Raw genomic sequence first — 17,856 nt, forward strand, 5'->3', positions numbered from 1 at the left:
TGAGCGAAGAAAGAAACCACGCAGACGTTGCACTGACTGCGGCATTACTTTCAGCAGCGTAGGAGACGACCAGAAGGAAACAAAAACAAAGTTTTCATTGGAACTTAGTTCAGGCTGTCAGCGCGTCATTAAGAGGAGACAAGAAAAGGGATCAAGGATGGCCGGCGGGCGTCTTTTGATGCCCGAGAAACCAGATACTCAAAAGAAATAGACCATGCAAATAACTGTCTCAAAGAAACGTATTCTGGATTATCAAACTGCGTGGGTGTCCCCTGCGATAAGCGCTAATATCATTCCCTATAATTGTGAGCTTCTTCGAGTGAAGCTATACTTTCGTGACCTTGGCCAGTCTTCGTTGCTGATATCAAAGGCGTCGGCTGCCTCCTGGGTACAGCTGTCTTCATATCCTTCGAGGATGACACATCTCTTCAAGTCTGGGTAGAAGCCATATAGGAGCGAGAATGCCTAGTAAGAAGCTTTACGAAAGAGTAGTAGACAATGCGTGGGGAGAATTCTTATGGAAGCTCTGTAAGCATGAATGCAACAGTCAGTTTATTAGGACACAATATCGCTGGCATCATTTTTAACAAAAATAACATTAAGACAGATCATTCCAAATGCTTACAAATTGTCAAGGTTCATTGAGCTTCTTGTAATCTGATAACATATGAAGTGGCAGATTTTCAAAGGAATTCAATCAACTCATTCAGCTCAATCATCCAGTATTTATTTCACCAAACATTTTAAATTGGTGAGAAAGGGGGGCAAACAAGCTGCACATAATGCAGCTTAACAAAGCACCATGTATCCAATAGGAGCGATGCTCGCGGTAACCATATAACTACGTTAAAAGGAGCTTGAATCAATTCAGAGTGTCGGTAAACTGTGACAGTATTGATTATACATAAGTAAAAATAATTTGCATTGTAGTTCCAAGTAGACTGAAAAGAAGTTTATAAAGGATACAATACTATATATAACGTTCGCGACAAGAAAAATATTTCTAATAGAGTGGTAGTGTTAAGTGTTTCCCATATACATTATCAACGGGTGTGCATAAGTGGGCGAAAATAAATCCATAATCCGTCGCTCAAGACGGTGACATCTTTTTTAGTAACGTTTATCGCGTAACATGCCCCAGGCGGCCCCAGAAATTGTACTTTTCGTATTGCGGTTTACACCTTCAGAAAACACGTTTTTCGTGGGATCCTGATTCATGTGGATAAATTGAAAGCTCGGCTGCAGTGAGGATTTAAATTTAAAGGCTATTTAAGAAAAGGAGTGAACGAGGTCGACGTACAGAAAAGAACATCTTATTTAATCGAATATCACTTGGGCTATGAAAGTCGGTAGTGCCAAGGTGATTGAATTAGTAAGGCAAATTTGGCTTCGGGAAAATGAGATCATGCTGACAAAATATGCATTTTGTGCCTGTGGACTGGCTCATCAGTCGGTCTGAATGCATGCACGCAGACGCGAAGCAACCTCGGCTGCGGCTAGGAATAAAGAAGCGTGCTCGTTCAAAATTGCAAGTGACGGAATCGAGTTCCCATATGCCATGAGAGGCAACGGTATTAAATTGAATAAAATGTTGCAAGTTTCGCAAGAACTGCGGCGCCTGCACAGACATCTGCATGGTACGAGTGAAACCGCAGAGGAAAATATGTCCTATTGAGACAAAGAGACGAAAGTAAGATGCCATGGTAGATCGACATCCAAGGCATACTATACTGCTGCGTAGCACGCGTGACGCTCTTCGCTCCGTCTACAGGACTGGGGCGGCTGAATTTCGATTAGAAGCGATTGTGCAATCACACGTGCGCTTAGCGAGGTCTTGGTACGCGTCAGAGAACCTCAGAGTGTCGTAATTCAGTTGAGACATTAATCTAATTTGACTTTTTTTTTCATGGAATTGGTGCGTAAGAACGCATTCATTCATATTGGACAAGGGCTAACCAAAAATGTGAATGACACTTTAAGAGGGTGTTGCAGTTCTCCAAGTTATTCGTTCTTCTTGGCAAGTTTTGCTTCATCCAGCCCACGATTTGAGGAGTCGCTAAGTAAAGTGATCGCCGGGAAATTGCAAGGGAATGAGGTGAATATGCTGTGGCTGGTGACATGTGAAGTTTCTGTCAATTTATTGACGTGGCTACTCATTCTGCGTAAGAGTTGCGATGATTAAGCCGGCAAGAACCCCGTAGGTCCTGTATTCGCACAGCTTCGCTTATGCAGGAGCTGTCTACAGCTGGCGCCCGTGTGCTTGCGTAGTAGTGCACGTTAAAGAACCCCAGGCGGTCAAAATTAATCCTGAGACCTCCACTACGGCGTGCCTCTTAATCAGGACTGGTTTTGGCGCGTAAAACCCCAGAAAGAAGAATGTCTACAGCTGGGCATCGCCACACCGATCGTGTCGTTATCGCGCCGATCACTACAATGTGTGGCGGACGTTCGAACCCTGGCCAATGGGGAAACGATGTTACGTAACGGAAGTTTCGAGAGTACCAACACAGGACCTAATTTACCAAAAATAAAAGGGTATGACGTTAGAGCTGTTCGCATAAGAGCAGTTGCTGGCCAATCATGACTATGCAGACAATGTTAGTGACGGCGGCCAGCGTGTGGCAAACAGCACGTACGTACAAAGCTCTGCTAATTCAGATCCAGATTTTCACAGACCGCTCATGTATGTAAATCACATATTTGACCCGGTGGCGTTGTCGCTGCAATGTTAAGAGAACTGCGTTTCTTCTAGATTTCTCACACACTGTAAAATAATTTACACCATTAAAAGTGAAAAAGGGTGTAAATGTGTCTATAACTCACACTATGGGTGGGATTAATTTACACCCTTAAAAGTGAAAAAAGGGGTAAATGTGTTTATAACTCACACCTTTAGGGTGTGATTTATATAACTCACACCCATAGTGTGAGTTATAGACACATTTACACCCCTTTTCACTTTTAATGGTGTAAATTATTTTACAGTGCATGACGCTAAACGACATTCTTTAAACTCATTATCAACATTACGACAACGCATAAGACCAAACTCGTTGACATCTTGCGGCTGTTGGCGTTTTCTGCACCTCTACGCATTCGGAGAAAAAAGATGGCGCAACAACGACAAAGAGCGGCCTTGTCATATTTTTTTAATCTTCTTTCAGGCTGCTACAATAATTTTTTAATGCAAAAATAAGTCCATCTAAGTTTCAGTGTTTTAGCGTTTCATTCGATACACGCGCCAGAGAAACTTGTCTCCGGTGCTTAGTTTATCGCAGGCGTGCTGTCACATAAGTAGATGAAGGGCAACACAGGAGGCGCCTTGACATTTTCGTGATACCATGGGCGTGCAACCAGCGTGTGTGTGTATTGCAGCGAGTTCTACTCTTGCGTGTGAACTGCTTGTCAGTGCGACAAAAACATCTTTTTTTCGGCGTTCGGGGGTCTATCGGCGCTTCCCGTTGAGCGAAGAAGGCTTCGAGCGAAGTGACGCTCGGACAATAACATCCTTGTCGGAACTGGCTTTCGTCTTCACGTCGGCGAGGCGCGCCGCTGCTTTTCGTCGTCATTGGATTCTCCCCTAACCGATGTGGAAGAGCGCAGGCGATAGGCACCCGTCGAGGGCACAAACACGTAGTAATGCGTATTATGCGGCTGCATTCTCTTCCCTGGCTTTTTCACTCTGCGTCAGCCAGATAAGAAGTGCAAGGAAGCGAACAAGGCTTCCGAGTGCAGTGGAGCTTCTTGTGCCTCTTTTTTCATCTGCAGGCTCCTTCTTACTTACGTTCCCTTTGTTGTACCCATGTCTTCATGGCTCGACATTTGTTTCTGTTAGTAGAGTGTAAAAGTGGACGAGTTGGTTGATCTTCATATAGTAAGAGCAGCGAAGGAGGAACGGCCACACAAGACAGAGACAGTTTCTGTTCTATTATGCATTCATCATCGCTGTATTTCTTAGCTGCAAGAGAAGCTGTTCCACCACGGAAAATTTCTTGCTTCAAGACGTCAAGTTTGAAACTTGACATCTGAAAAAAGCGCCCGCCGATTAACTTTCTGTCACATGTGTCGATTTTGTTCGCTCGCTGTATGCGTTTGTGTGTGTGTGTGTGTGCCGTGTGTGGGTGTGTGTGTGTGTGTGTGTGCGCGCGCGCGTGTGTGTGTGTGTGTGTGTGTGTGTGTGTGTGTGTGTGTGTGTGTGTGTGTGTGTGTGTGTGTGTGTGTGTGTGTGTGTGTGTGTGTGTGTGTGTGTGTGTGTGTGTGTGTGTGTGTGTGTGTGTGTGTGTGTGTGTGTGTGTGCGCGCGCGCGCTTGTGCGTGGGATGAGTCAAGGAGAGAGATCGTGCCGCATGTTTCTGTGAACATTTTTTTTTTTTTTGAGCCTCGTCATGAAAAGGATCAGCTGACAGTGGCGGAATCGGTGCAATGGCTCATAAAGCCACTGTTTAGGTTCAGCAGGGCGGCCAGGGCAAATTCTGGTTGCCCGAAGATGCCGTAGAGCTTGCTCTAGACTGGCACGTGCAGGGAAAGGGATTGACATACACATCCATGACGATGTCGTCAAGCCTTAGGCACACTGCGTGTCAGTTCAATCAAGAACTCTGGCGTGAACTGCGTATCAATCCAGCTGCTATCATTCCTGGAGTCGTTCATGGGTTCGCTGAACTGCCTTCACTCAACTTTTTTTTTTTAAACTGGCCGTCCGCCATTCCGGCAAACAATACCAGTGTTTCTTGGCGCTGATGAATGGCACTTAAAAGACAGACCGCGATATTACATTGTTATTGCCGTTCTTGAAGCGACTTTTCAACAAGAAGGTTATTTCTTTTATTGGCTATTATATTATGTTCGTTTTGACCATCCATGAAAAAAAAAAAAAAGCCTCTCGCTTTCAACATGCGTGCAACTAGTTGACTGGCTATCGCAGAAGGGAAGATAATTGCTGCAGATCGTTTAGGTCCGGAGAACGTTGTGCACCGAGCTTATAACGTTCCATGAAAGGTTTTAAAACGCCAGTTATATCCTCCCTCGATGAGCGGAAGCTGAGCTTGCAAAGGACGCAGAAGAACTGATCGGTTTTCATTCCGCCATGTCATTGCAATGCGCACGGCAGTCGAAGCATTAGTACCTGCTAGAGACAGGCCATCAATGATGATTTTTTTAGCAGAACTGTAAACGAAGCTCCCGATGTCGCATCCGTCATTCTTTCGGCTTCTAGTTTCTCAATATTTTGGTTTCATACACCATCGCAAAATGATATGCCCTCTCGCTTCGTGGCAGGAAATAAACGGCTGGGGAATACGCACAACTTCCCTTGCTGCTTCTAGGTTCTTTCTTTCTTTTCTTTTTCTTTTTTTTTTTTTTTTTTTGCTTATGCATGTGTAGCGTCGCTGAAACAGCCGCTGCCTCTCTCATAAGCGTAATTGGTCCGAGGTAAAGCGCGTTGGTGCGGTGGCGCCTATCTAGCACGTGCCTTTGTGTGCATGTGTGTTTTGCGCGCGCGCTTTTTAGGTGCACGCCGCAAAAGAGAGGAGAGGTTCCTCGCTTCCCGTGTACACATGATCCGGGCCGCCCATGAGAGTTGAACGACCGCGCCGGCGGCCAGGCGATCCGCGTACGCGTCCCATTTAAGCGAAATCACATGTCAGGTCTCCGGTGTCACGTCTGTCCCCCGACTCTGGTCACGTCGACGCCGGTCCCGTACTGCTTAAGAGCGGAGCCGTTCTGCAGCGCTGGCTGAGGCGAGCGTCGCACCGTGCGGCGCCTCCAGATCCACCCCGCTTCTCCTCGGCTGGAAATGACGAGATGTGGGATAATGAGGGTAGAACAAGTTGTTTAATTCATGTCACTATTCGCAGTCGGTATAAGGTCGAGACAAAAAGAAGATGCAACAGTAAGCGTGTGATTTACTGTTGAGAGAGACAGTGTGAGTGAGTGAGTGAGTGAGTGAGTGAGTGAGTGAGTGAGTGAGTGAGTGAGTGAGTGAGTGAGTGAGTGAGTGAGTGAGTGAGTGAGTGAGTGAGTGAGTGAGTGAGTGAGTGAGTGAGTGAGTGAGTGAGTGAGTGAGTGAGTGAGTGAGTGAGTGAGTGAGTGAGTGAGTGAGTGAGTGAGTGAGTGAGTGAGTGAGTCAGTGAGTGAGTGAGTGAGTGAGTGAGTGAGTGAGTCAGTGAGTGAGAAATTGTCGCAATAAACGTGATAAAACTGGATTGTTTCTTTGCCGTGATGCCCAGACGACAAGCAAGAAAAAGAACGATCTGCAAAATATTTCGTCGCCTGGGAAGACGAAAGGGAAAAGATGACGGAATATAGGGCCGTCATAATCGCTTCTGATATTACGCGCGAGGGTTGTGGGCGGTACGTCGGAGGTATTTGGCGCAAGCTGGTCGTGGCACATTGCTGGAAGGACATTGGCTGATTGGCGTTATTGCATTCCTGAGTTCATGGGCCTTTGCGCATGGTTGTTTCGTTGCGTTGGGTATGGTGGGAAAGAAAATGAATAGTATTGTACACTCGCATTCCATTCCGTCAAAGAACTACTCCCGATCGTTAGGCTATGGACTTGCTGACTTAATACATATGCAGATTAATATTGACTTCTGCCACAGTGAACAAAACGATCTTTCATGACTAATGTGTCACTTTGTTTACTGTAAAGAAGGGATCCACCTGATTTCTATTTCTGCGAACAAACGAATATATATATATATATATATATATATATATATATATGACGATTTTTTTTATTATTTTTCTTCTCTTTCCTGCTGATCTAGCCTACCCCCTTTCCCCTCCCCAAGGGTAGAGTAGCCAACCGGGCACGTCCTCGTTTAACCTCCCTACCTTTCCCTCTTCGTTTCTCTCTCTAACATGGAGTTGTGGCTATCGTTCATCTGAGGTGGACAAAAAGTAAAAGTGTGAAGTGGGTATTATTTCAAAATATAAATCAAGAACACGGACAATGAAGCCCCTGTTCCCACTTCCAACCACCCCCTCCCTCCTGCCATACCCTCAAGAAAATAAGAATGTATAAATTTTTTTAAAAAAATCAACGGACGTTGCTCACTTAGGGGGCATCATGGCGCGCTATCACCTTATTTTTTATTTTATTTTTTCAGAGTTGTAGCTATACTCTATCAGCGTCCGCGTCGCACGCACATTGAGTCGTACTGAGGTGTTGCGTAAAGCTTTGGCGCTTACGAAGCGAATAGCTTTGCCAGCATCGCTGCACCCAGGGAGTCATTCAATAAAAGCCACCACAACGCAGAATTAAGCAGACGCGGCACAAATAACAGGGACAGACACAAGCGCTCGTGTCTGTCCCTGTTCTTGCATGGGTCCCTGTTATTCGTCCATTGTCTGTTTCTGCGCCGTGGGTCACTTTCGTTACGGATTACCAACTAGCCCATTCTTATACCTTGAGACATATCAACGTGGATGAGTCGCGCGCGCGCCTTCCGGCTTGGCGTTGGTGGTGGGTGAGGCACGCGGCCTACAGCGCGCCTCGTACAGAGCAGAGCCGTCGATGAGGAGCCTGCCGCTTTGAGCGCGCCCCGTTGCCGGCGCTCACGTGCGCGGCCGGCTCGCAGGAGAAGAGCGCGCCCGTGATGTCCCCGCGGCGGCTGGCCAGAGCGGGGACGATCCCGCGCGCTTAGGCCGGCCTACCATGCAGATAGACGGCCCGGGCGCCCCGGAAAGCTCTCTGCTGGCCCAGAATCGCATGGGAAAAGACGCCCTCCAGAAATCCAACAGCGTGCCGCTCATGACCGGTAACAGCCGACGGCCCGAGGCCACCAAGAAGTGCGTGCTTCGACTCGATGGCTACTCCTACCTCATCGGTAAGTAGTGCGCCATCCCATGCCTCCCTCCTGTGGGAGGCACGAGATGAGAAACCTGGCGCGTCGGCGCTGGCCGTCGACCACGCCGTTTTTGAGGCCCTGGTTGTGCGCGCCCACGGCGCTCAACTGCAGGTCAGTGCGAGCCTGAGATGCACCTTATCAAAGCAAACGCTTTCGGTAAGGAATGTAATGACACAAGTTGAACGCTCTTACAGCGCGCAATGACATGAGGTGAAAAAGAAGGACGAGACAACAAAGGGTTTTTTTGAGACATCGTGCACTCAGCACGTGTGTCATGACCCACAAGCAGCCTGCAGCTAAATGCGTCTGTCACCCAGGTTAAAGGACTCGTTTCTCTGGAAGCGCAGAGACATGTTTACTCTGCGCGTTAAGGATGTCTTATTAGTGTGTGCAATCAGAGTTGACACAAATGCGAAAGATAACGTTAACCACCGCCTCGGCGGCTCCCTAGTGCTCTTATTTTGCTTGTGACTTCACTCTTGTTTTGTGTTGCTCATCTTAAATGTTAAGGGACATGGCACCCTTCTTACTTCGTTACGAAAAGCAGCGGATAGAAGACAGGAAAACAGTTTTCCGATACATGTTTTCCTTCAAGGACTGAAAATGTTCCTTCTACACGCCCCGAAAATTTGCTGAGGCCAGAAGGAAAGGAAGGAAATAACATTGCACTCAAGATATCTTGTTTTTTGTTTTTTGTTTTTTTGCGTGCACCAACACCAAGACTCGCCTGCCACTGCAGACATCCTAAACACCTGAACGACACCAAACGAACGAAAAAAAAAAAGAAAGAAATGGCATGACTAACAGTGCAGAGTATGCCTTAAGTCACATACTCTGCGCTATTAGTAATACCAGCTGGCAACGAAAAATAAGGGTTCCAGCGGGCTTCTTTTCATAGACACCTTCGCTTCTTTTCTTTATTTGTTTTGTTGTTTTGTTTATTTTTTCTGGCGCTTTTTTTTTTTTTCGCACACAATAGACACCACTCTTTACTCACAGCGACTGCCAGTGCCATCTTGCCAAACTGTTACTGTGCTTTAAAAAAATACAAAAGAATAGAAAAGAAAACGTTTCCGAACACTCGTGTCACAGGGAAGTGTATCGCTGTTCTCTGTATTTCGTTCTTGTAGGATGAAGCACTGTGAGAGGCACGTATTCGTGGAAGGGGGCGCACCCAACATCGCACGTGCGACACAGCGTAGGATACGGACGCGCTTGTTCCCCGGGCGGGCGCTTGTTGGCCGCATACTTATTTGCGATGATGCGTCAGGAAGCTGGAATTGGCAAGTTTTCTGGCTCGCGACATCACATTTGACATCTGTAGGTTTTAAAGCTTTACACGAAGGCCGTTACGTGTTAAGCAATACTTAAAAAAACGGCTTCTTTAAAAGCTGGTTTATTACCCTTCACAGGAAGGAGCATATGACCACTACTCCAGTTTTCTTGTGCTTCTTGTGTACTATAACTAACTTGTCGTTATCTTCGGTTATAAAAGAAGCTGTAGCACAGTTGTTGCAGGTTGCAGCGAAAAAAAAATTTTGCACTTGAAAATTCCGAACCGCTAGGGTGCCTTCCAAAATACGGGATATCTAATGTCCTGGTGGCGAGAGCGGAATGTGTCGAGCAAAGAAAGAGGCTTAGTCGTATAGCGCTCTGCACTGCGCAATGGAGAATAGATGGAGAGAAAGAGAGAAAGCTCTGCCGGCCGAGCGCACTGTGCGACGCCATGCCCGGGCAGTGCAGCGGAGGGGAATTGGAGCTGCTAGCTGGGTCACTGCGTCAAGGCACCGCCGCTGGGCGCGTGGAAGGTTCTCTGGGGAGGCGCAGTGCAGCACAAGAAGTCGATAGTGTCTCTTTATCTTTTCTCCAGAGCGCATGGCCCTTCGCGTGAAGCGCACTCGAGAAATAGCTCTGCGAAAGCATGGCTTCAGTGACGCAAGTGGTTCCGGTCGTCGCGCGTACAGCTTGCGGCAACATTTTCGGGGTTTTTTTTTTCTTTTCTTTTTTTCTCGCTGCTTTCTACTCCGCAGAAAGACTAAATCAACCGCGATTTGGGCCCGCTCTTGTCGGCCTTTCGGCGAAATCTTTCAGGAAGCGCGCCTTAAAAAAGGAAACGATGCCCGAACCAAACGCGTTGACTGTAACGCGCGAGTCTCTTGGCGAAACTGCGAAAGGCGCTGCAGCAGTAGGGCGTATAGTTATATGCTTTTCGGGCCGACGTTTAGACGGGTGATACAGTATGCAGCTTAAAAGGATGTGTGCGCTATGTCATGCGGGCACTAGAGTCGCCCGTCAGAACGCGAGTGACAGCAGCGAGCCAATGAAACCGCGCGAGCTGGCATGTGCACGCCGCTCTAAGCGGCGTCTGCGTGCTCACGACCTCCCCTAATGGTGCAGAAGCGTGGTGAGTGCCGGCGATGGTCTTCTCACATTCTCATCCAAGCCGAGCAAGGCATGAACGAATGCCTGCAAAAATTTGAGTGAGAGAAGGAGCATAAAAACAGGAAAGAGAGGGAAGCCAAAGTAAGGTCCAGCTGGCTTCCCTGTACAGGGAAAGGAGGTATGAAAGGGGGAGAGGTTAGCCTTGTAACTATATATCTTACTCCAAATGTGCATGATGGAAGGTGAAAGTGAAAAAGAAAAGCTCTCACGCACAGCGCGTAAGCGTATAAACATGCAATAAAGCACACAAATACGCGAGCTTCGGAACAAATTACAGGGTCAGGTTAAATCATCCGAGTCCAGAAGCACATTTCAGGGCTCAGCGCAGACGCAGTGCGCTGCAATGGTCTAAGTAGATCCCGCTCGTGTCCTAACATATTTTATGAGCGGTGCTCTTTATTCTTTTTCCATTAGAGGGCGTTTTGCGAAGCACCCGTAAACGCAAGAGACATGGTGAAAATGTATGCCTGCACTGCCTGCATGAGCTGTACAGTGTCGTAGAGAACTGATCCTTCTTATCAATGCCTCCTTCATCTCTTACACTAGCGAGACAGAGAACTTATTTACAATATGGAAAAAACATGACCTAAGCTGGCGTGTTTTAACCTGCTGCCCTACACTGTTCACTGACTGACAAGATGACTGACGAAGGATGATTAATATGATGCACTCACTTTCTGCCATTAAATTCTAAAGAAGTTTCTCTCAGAAAAGTGGCGCTGTCGTATGAGAACATATCTGCAGGTGTGCCGTGTGAGTCTGACGTTATAAAATTGCTCAATCGGAAAGCTTTCGGCAATTGTAATTGTAGTTAGTGGATGAATGGGAATACATGACTTGAGCGCACAAACAACAAATAGAAAGGTATTCTAATTTTGAAGCAACTGCGCTCAGTATGCAGAATTAAACACGACTCGTGACCCGCTGAGATAAATATCTGGGGCCGAATTCACAAAGCTTTTCTTTCATAAGCGCTCATAAGTGCCGCCTTCGCTAATGATATGCGCAGCGTCAGGATTGGCTGAAATTTTCTGTTACAAACAATTCTAGCGTAAGAGCTTTTTGTTACTACGGGCCATTCAATAATAATATGTCCAGCATCACGATTGGCTGGTATTTTTTCTTACAAACATTTGTAGCGTAAGAAAGTTTTGTGAATACGGACCCTGAGACCGCTTTCACAAAGCAGTTGGTACGCTAGACAGCTGCACAAGAACAGGCGCCTTTGACGCCGGATAGCGAACATGCCTTTAGCATAGGAGACTATCAAAGGCAAAGAATGAACGCGCGGGAGGAGCAACTGCCGGCTTACACTGCTAAGTAACTCCGCCTGTAACAAACACCTTATCAGTCGCTTCGGTCAGTTGGTTGGTCGGCCGGCCGGTCGGCGAGTCCCTCCGTCAGTCGGCCCGTCCAACCAACTAACGGCAAACAGTTCTTACGAGCAAGAACCTAAGCAAGTTCGGCCCCTAGAGATTTTAAAATTGGGTAAATCTGTTGGGAACACACGCACGCACATTGTGTGGCACGTTTTGCGCGGTGATTTGGTTAAATGAGAGCAAAATAACCCATAAGTCGAGTCATGCGGCACAGAGCTCCACAGCTTGGCAAATTAATCATGCTGTAGGTAAAATTCATGCAGATTTGTGAATCTTGAAGGATATAACCCTAGTGGCCTTATAACATTCTGACGGGAAAGCACCATACATCTTCGACACCCACGACTGATGCTTTCATCGTCTGCAGGGTAACCACATCGCGCTGTGTCAATGTCCCATTTTACGCCCATATCAATATATACGCGAGCAATATCGTTTGTCATTTATGGCAATGCCGACAGCCAATTATTTACTCTGTTCCGGCCAATATCCCCAACGCTAGAAGTCAACTTTTTCGATAAGTCATGCTTTCAGTTCTTCCACTTAACTAAAGTGAAACCTGGCCCTCCTACCGAGTTCGGGAGATGTGGGTGCCACAGAATCATTGATTTTCTGCACGCCTTCACGGGAAAGATTATTTGCTGTCGCCACATATGAGTAACTCTTAAGTTTCGTGTTGCTTCATTTTCGCTTTGCTACGGCGAAACTGCATTGTTCTTTTTGTCTGAGGCAACAAAGGAGCTAATAAACAGCAAAATAAAAATGTATGAAGAATGTCCCGAAAAACGTCTCGCCACAGAAAGATTGATTCGCAATGACCTGCAACAGCGGTGACGCAGCGTTAACGCACGCTGCTACTGCTTGCTGCTTTTTCCTTTCTGTGTACGGAGTCTCTTCCTCACTCTCTCGTTCTTTTTTTCGCTGTGCGTGTATTCCGATTCATGAGCTACGCCCTGTTGCGCAACGGGCCCGTCTGTCACGCGAGCGGTCGAAATTGATCTTAATCCCAGGAAAGGTCACGGATCGCCGTTCGCCGCTGCTGTAATTGCGCAGTCTTGGCGGCCACCCGCGTTGTCCGTAAGCGACTCTGCGGTTGACCAACGCCAGCGATAAGCCCCGCGCGGCGTCTTTTAGCGCCACTCGGTCTTTCATCACGCCTCTGATATATGCGACCATGGGCCACTGTTCGCCGCTTTAGTTTCGTTTCTTTAACGCGACAGGAAGTTTCGAGAACTGCCGACTGATTTACGGCAACAGTATCCTTGTGGCTGCGTTGGATGCTGTACAGGCTATACACTGGGGAAGGGAGGCTCGAACTTGTGCTTCGGCTTAAACTTTCCGCTGGCTCGGGCAAGTTACAGAAGATTTCAAAAAATGAAATAATATTTAAGTCACAACGGCACTCTGATATCGCAAGCCAATTGGTCGTGAGATAAGTCGTGAACGAACTCGGGCTTTGGCAGGACACGTCTGAAATCTCACTGAGCTTTGGCATACACGGCAGTAATTTTGTGACGTCGCTCAGAACGCAACGGCACGGACGGGGGAACGGAATAATGGCACATGAAAGCTAGGCAGTGGCGTGTTATGTGACAACTGTTTCGATAATAAATGTCATGCTAAATGGCAGCGAACATTACAATTAATTGGGGCAAGTGCCGTAAGAAAACTGGGATTGCACCCAAATGGTGCGAAATGGCGACAGTGGCAGCTATCGCAATATTACGCTCAGCAAAGTACGCGATGTTTCTCGAAGTAGAACTTGCAGTGGATATTCGCAGTGGTGCACGGAGCGAACCGTGGTTAACTCTGTGTAAACCATACGCTTCAAGTGGGAACAGCCAAATTTTAGCGGGCAGTGCAGTGAAAATAATAACGTAGTTTCTTCGACAACGCATTACCAGCGGTGGCAGTCGTCAGTAAATGAGCGGTAATTACTAATTTTGTAAATAATTCGGATTCGCTCATTAATCCTTTACTGTGTTAATTTGGGGCACATATTGCCGTGGCGGAATTCAATTAGCTCAGTGATCGAGCTACGTCGGCCAGTAGGAAAGACCTAGAAGCAACTTTAAGGATATTCGTCCGCATACTCTGTCACAGACTGCATTTGCGTACCACTTTGTCCCGCATTGCGCGAAAGAGGCTTCATGAAAAATAACTGGGATGCCAATGGGGGCATGTCTTCGGCATTTTGAGCAAGGACATTTTGAAAGTGTTGCTCTTCTCCTAGAAGTCCTCCTAAATGCAAGTGCCGTGATCTCTGACAAGCTTCAATTCCACAGTTGCAACGTGTGCTCTACACTCTAAGAAAAATACCGGGGAAAACGGGAGTGACTGGGCTGTCAGTCCTAAAAACGGCGCTTTCGTACCTCAAAGGACTGATTGCAGGAGTGCGTGTCGTGTGCAAATTTTGGGAAGTAAGTGTTTAGTCCCTGGACGAAAAGAGAGCAACGGCAGGACGAACGGCAACAGTTACTCCCCATGCACTTCGCTGTTTTCGTCCGTGTCGTGGAGTGGTGCGCCGAAAACGGTATTGTCTATAAATCGTGAATAATTTGAAGTTCGTGCACTGTCTATTGAGCTACATGCAAAGCAGCACTTTATCTCTTCGTGAGAAAATTGCGTGAAGTCTAAAATGTGGAGTGTGGAAGAACCATGCAATTCATGTGCAAGCCATAAGTGAATGATACGCATTAAACGCGCAAGTCATTGATGGACTGCCACATGGTCTTGGTCAGTAGTACCTAAGCTCCTTCCGTTCCAAGGAGATTACAAACTTAAGTGAAGCGATATGCAGCTCAAACGGGGCACGCTAAGCGACAGATAAGTTCGCCTTCTCCGCTGTCTTGCGTGCCCCGTGTGCGCTCGCTACACGTACGTACATCGCGTAATGTCTCATCGCGTAATCGGGCAGCCTATGTAACCGTAATGTTTACCTGAAAACGCTGGTGGCGAATGCTATGTACGAAGGTGAGCTTTCTGGTTCTTTCTGAATGAGAGAGAGAGAGAGAAAAACATGCTTTAATGTGATGCTGGAGATGTTCTAGCCTGGCTATTCGCCTGACATGCTATACTCCAGGTGCTGGGTGATGATTATGATATAAACAGTGATAAACATTTAACAGCCTGCCTGGTTCGGGATGTTTTTTCTCTAACGGACAACGCCACCGACGCCGACACCGACACCAGATTTTCTACGACACGGGTCCCTTAACGCAGCTGGGCCTTTGTGGCCTTGCACTTTGCAGACGCACGAGACTACGCGCCCAAGATCTTCTCGTCTGTAAAAGGCCTGTCATCTAAGTGCCCCAAAGCTGTCCGAAGGACACTCCTCTCATCTTCGTACGTGGGGCAGTCACATAGGAGATGTTTGGTGGTTTCTTGAACACCATATGTTCTGCAATTGGCACTGCACCACCATTCCAGTTAGGAATGAATACGCGTTTGTAAAATAAACTCCTATTCGCAGGCGGCAGAGTAACGTTTCTTCCCGTCGGTTAAAACCCGGTAAAAAGTTGTGATTTCATATGTGGATCCATGGCATATAGGCGCCGGTTGGTAAACTCTGGTGTATTGAATTTTCTTAGTTATAATATGGGCAAGACCGCTGAGGTGCCGCGCTGCGTTCGTTCTCGACAATGGTATCGAGGGTCTTTCACATTCTCCATGTGTATGAGTTTCTCTTCTTCGACTCTGGAAATTATCTTCCGTATTTAAAAGAAAAGAAAACACAGCAGCATCCGCCCGCAACATCTTCTACGCGTCCATGTTTGAACCTGACCTAGCTAACCTGACCTCAGCGCAGAACTGCAGTTTCTTAAGCTCAGTCCTGTCTTAGTAGTTGGGCAGAAAGTTAAGAAAAGCAGCACCAGCAGCAGCTGAAGTGTAACTTGGGCATTTCCACATCTCAGTGTTGTAATGGATAGGCGCTTCGGGGCAAAGCACTTCAAAGTTTCATGAATTGTATAGCCAGTGCGCGAAAACAAAACGAACGCGTTGAGGCGTGAAGGCAGGTTTTTGCGTTTTTTTTTTTTTTTCTCCCGGAAAAACTTCAGCTTGCTTCAATTTTTAGCTACTATATATGTCATTTTTAACGTTATCTTTTTTTTCTGCTTCTCTGCCCTCGCATTTTTTTTCTTTACACCTTGCAGGTCGCATGGTGGCAGAGCCTGGTTCGTATTTTTCTCCGTTTTTTATGTCACTGTCAATTTGGCCCGCCATATATACGTTCCTCGATGGAAGAGACCGATGCTTGAAGGTGACAGAGCGTGTAATGGCTGCGCTGCGTCGTTTTATTGTTCAATAAAACAAGCGCTGATCAAGCTTGCGGTTTTTTTATTTGGTCGGGTTTCCAGCGTGGGGGCTGAGCGTCGCTGGCTTCTTCCTCGCTTGGCGAAATGGACCTGCTCGAGTGAAAGCCGTTCTCGCGGAGCACGTTCCCCGAGCCTAGCCTGTATTTCTGTTTTTTTTTTTCTTTCTTCGGAGCCTCGTAAGTCAAGAAAAAAAAAACAGCAACAAAGATATGATGCCATACTTAGCCACACGTCGAACGTTGGCGAGGGGAGAGTGGGAATTTCGCGGTGTGTGGCTCGTAATACTGCGCAAATGTATTCCGGCGGCGCATACAGCCCATTTCTTTCTTGTTTTCATTTTTTTATATTTAGAAGCTGAATACAGCTCGGCAAAGCCGTAGCACGCAACGCACGTGGTGCCGTGTACAAATAGCGCAGAAATGAGCACGTCCTATCCTACTTTTTCTTTTGTCTTTCTTTCGTTTCGCTGCGAGCTGTAGGCATAAGACGCACGTGTGCTTGCTCTTGACTTGGAGCGAGCGGCATCCGAATGTCGTTCGACATCTTTCCCGCCGCCTAACATCCTCGGGTGTGCGGTGCGCTTCGTGCTACGAAACATGGATTCGCGAGGACCTCTGTAGTGTCTCACAAGTTGCCGCTGGTGATGGTTCTCCGAGTCGCGCTCTACGCGGTTATTGCACAGCCGGCGAAACGCCAACTTCTTCTTTCCTCCATTCAGGTTCTTTTCTTTCTGTAGAATGCAGCGTGTTTTCTTTGCGTGCGAGAAGCTTCCGACGTAAAACACTCTTTATTGAGGCTCCTGAAAGCAAACGCCATGACTAAGGTTGAGCGTTTGCTGCCTTTGACAAAACCAAGATGATCTTTCCACGCGATATGAGACTGGCAAAAACAAAATAGGAACAGCGAAACACGAGGCACTCGGTGAGCGAGAAGGGCGTGACTAGCGCGGAGAGGAAGCGATACAAAATGCTACTGCAATCAACATGCCGTCGCCTGAGACGCTTACGTCAGGAGCCGTTGCTAGGCACGACAGGTATCAAACGGTCGACGCCCAGTCATTTCGCGGCTGCCTTCGATCATGAAAGTTTATTGCGTCGCCGACGTGGCAGGAAAGCCCCATTTGCTGTAACGGCATCGCTGTATCTACTGCTTCGTCCAGAGCGTTGAAGCCATAGCGTTCGCCTGCGCTTTGGCTGATGGCGCATAAGGCATCTCATGATTTAACGGGACGACTGCATGCAATGAAGTAATAGCGGAAACGAAACCAACCGCTCCTTGCGACTACCGAATGCAGCAGCTCGATGTAGAAACATTCGTAACGTATACTAGCTGCGGCATGTAGCATGCTCGTCACCTCAATTGCGAGGACCCCATAGTTCGTGGCTTCATACGTTACGCATAAGCTGCTGGATGAAACGTCCATGTTGTCGGCGACCACCTAAATTTTTCGCGTGACCATATTGCTCCTAGTCCAGGAACACATGGGGTGCCACCCTTGGCTTTGTTCTTTCGACGCTTGTCTTCATCGTTTATAGAATCTTCAATTTTCACTTTCACTGCAGCCAGGTTGCACAATTGCTGGCGATATCGGCAGCTAAGAATTCAGCCTCTTTCATAAATACTTCGAGTAACTCTTTTCTTTTTATTTACATCTCGTGGCTATTTAAAGTTCTATTCGCTTCATAAGCAGCCCCATCGGCATCTCTGGCTGAATAAACATGGGATGATAGCAAAGCAAACCGTCGCAAGTGGCAATAAAGTGAACCTATAATTCGGCTCATGGCCTCAGCTCGTCGACTCTTGCCGCAGAAGTCATGCCTGTGGGCCTCTTTGCCTGTCAGGCAAACAGAAACATTACGAGAGGTCA

At 47.3% G+C, this 17,856-nt stretch overlaps 1 protein-coding gene across 4 annotated transcripts in view; it reads left to right on the forward strand.

Annotated features, from left to right (window-relative positions):
- LOC119462438 (dual specificity calcium/calmodulin-dependent 3',5'-cyclic nucleotide phosphodiesterase 1A) overlaps window positions 1-17,856 on the forward strand; it is a 561,781-nt gene that overhangs the window by 379,380 nt on the left and 164,545 nt on the right. For 3 of the 4 annotated variants that reach the window (XM_037723794.2, XM_049667693.1, XM_049667698.1), the window contains exon 2: window positions 7,583-7,831. The exons of the other annotated variant lie outside the window; for it this stretch is intronic. In XM_037723794.2, coding sequence (XP_037579722.1) covers window positions 7,660-7,831 — 172 coding nt within the window. In that variant the 5' untranslated portion in view covers window positions 7,583-7,659. The remainder of the gene's footprint in view (window positions 1-7,582; window positions 7,832-17,856) is intronic. 4 annotated transcript variants of the gene reach the window in all.

This window comes from Dermacentor silvarum, chromosome 1, assembly GCF_013339745.2.
Source record: "Dermacentor silvarum isolate Dsil-2018 chromosome 1, BIME_Dsil_1.4, whole genome shotgun sequence".
Taxonomy (NCBI): domain Eukaryota; kingdom Metazoa; phylum Arthropoda; class Arachnida; order Ixodida; family Ixodidae; genus Dermacentor; species Dermacentor silvarum.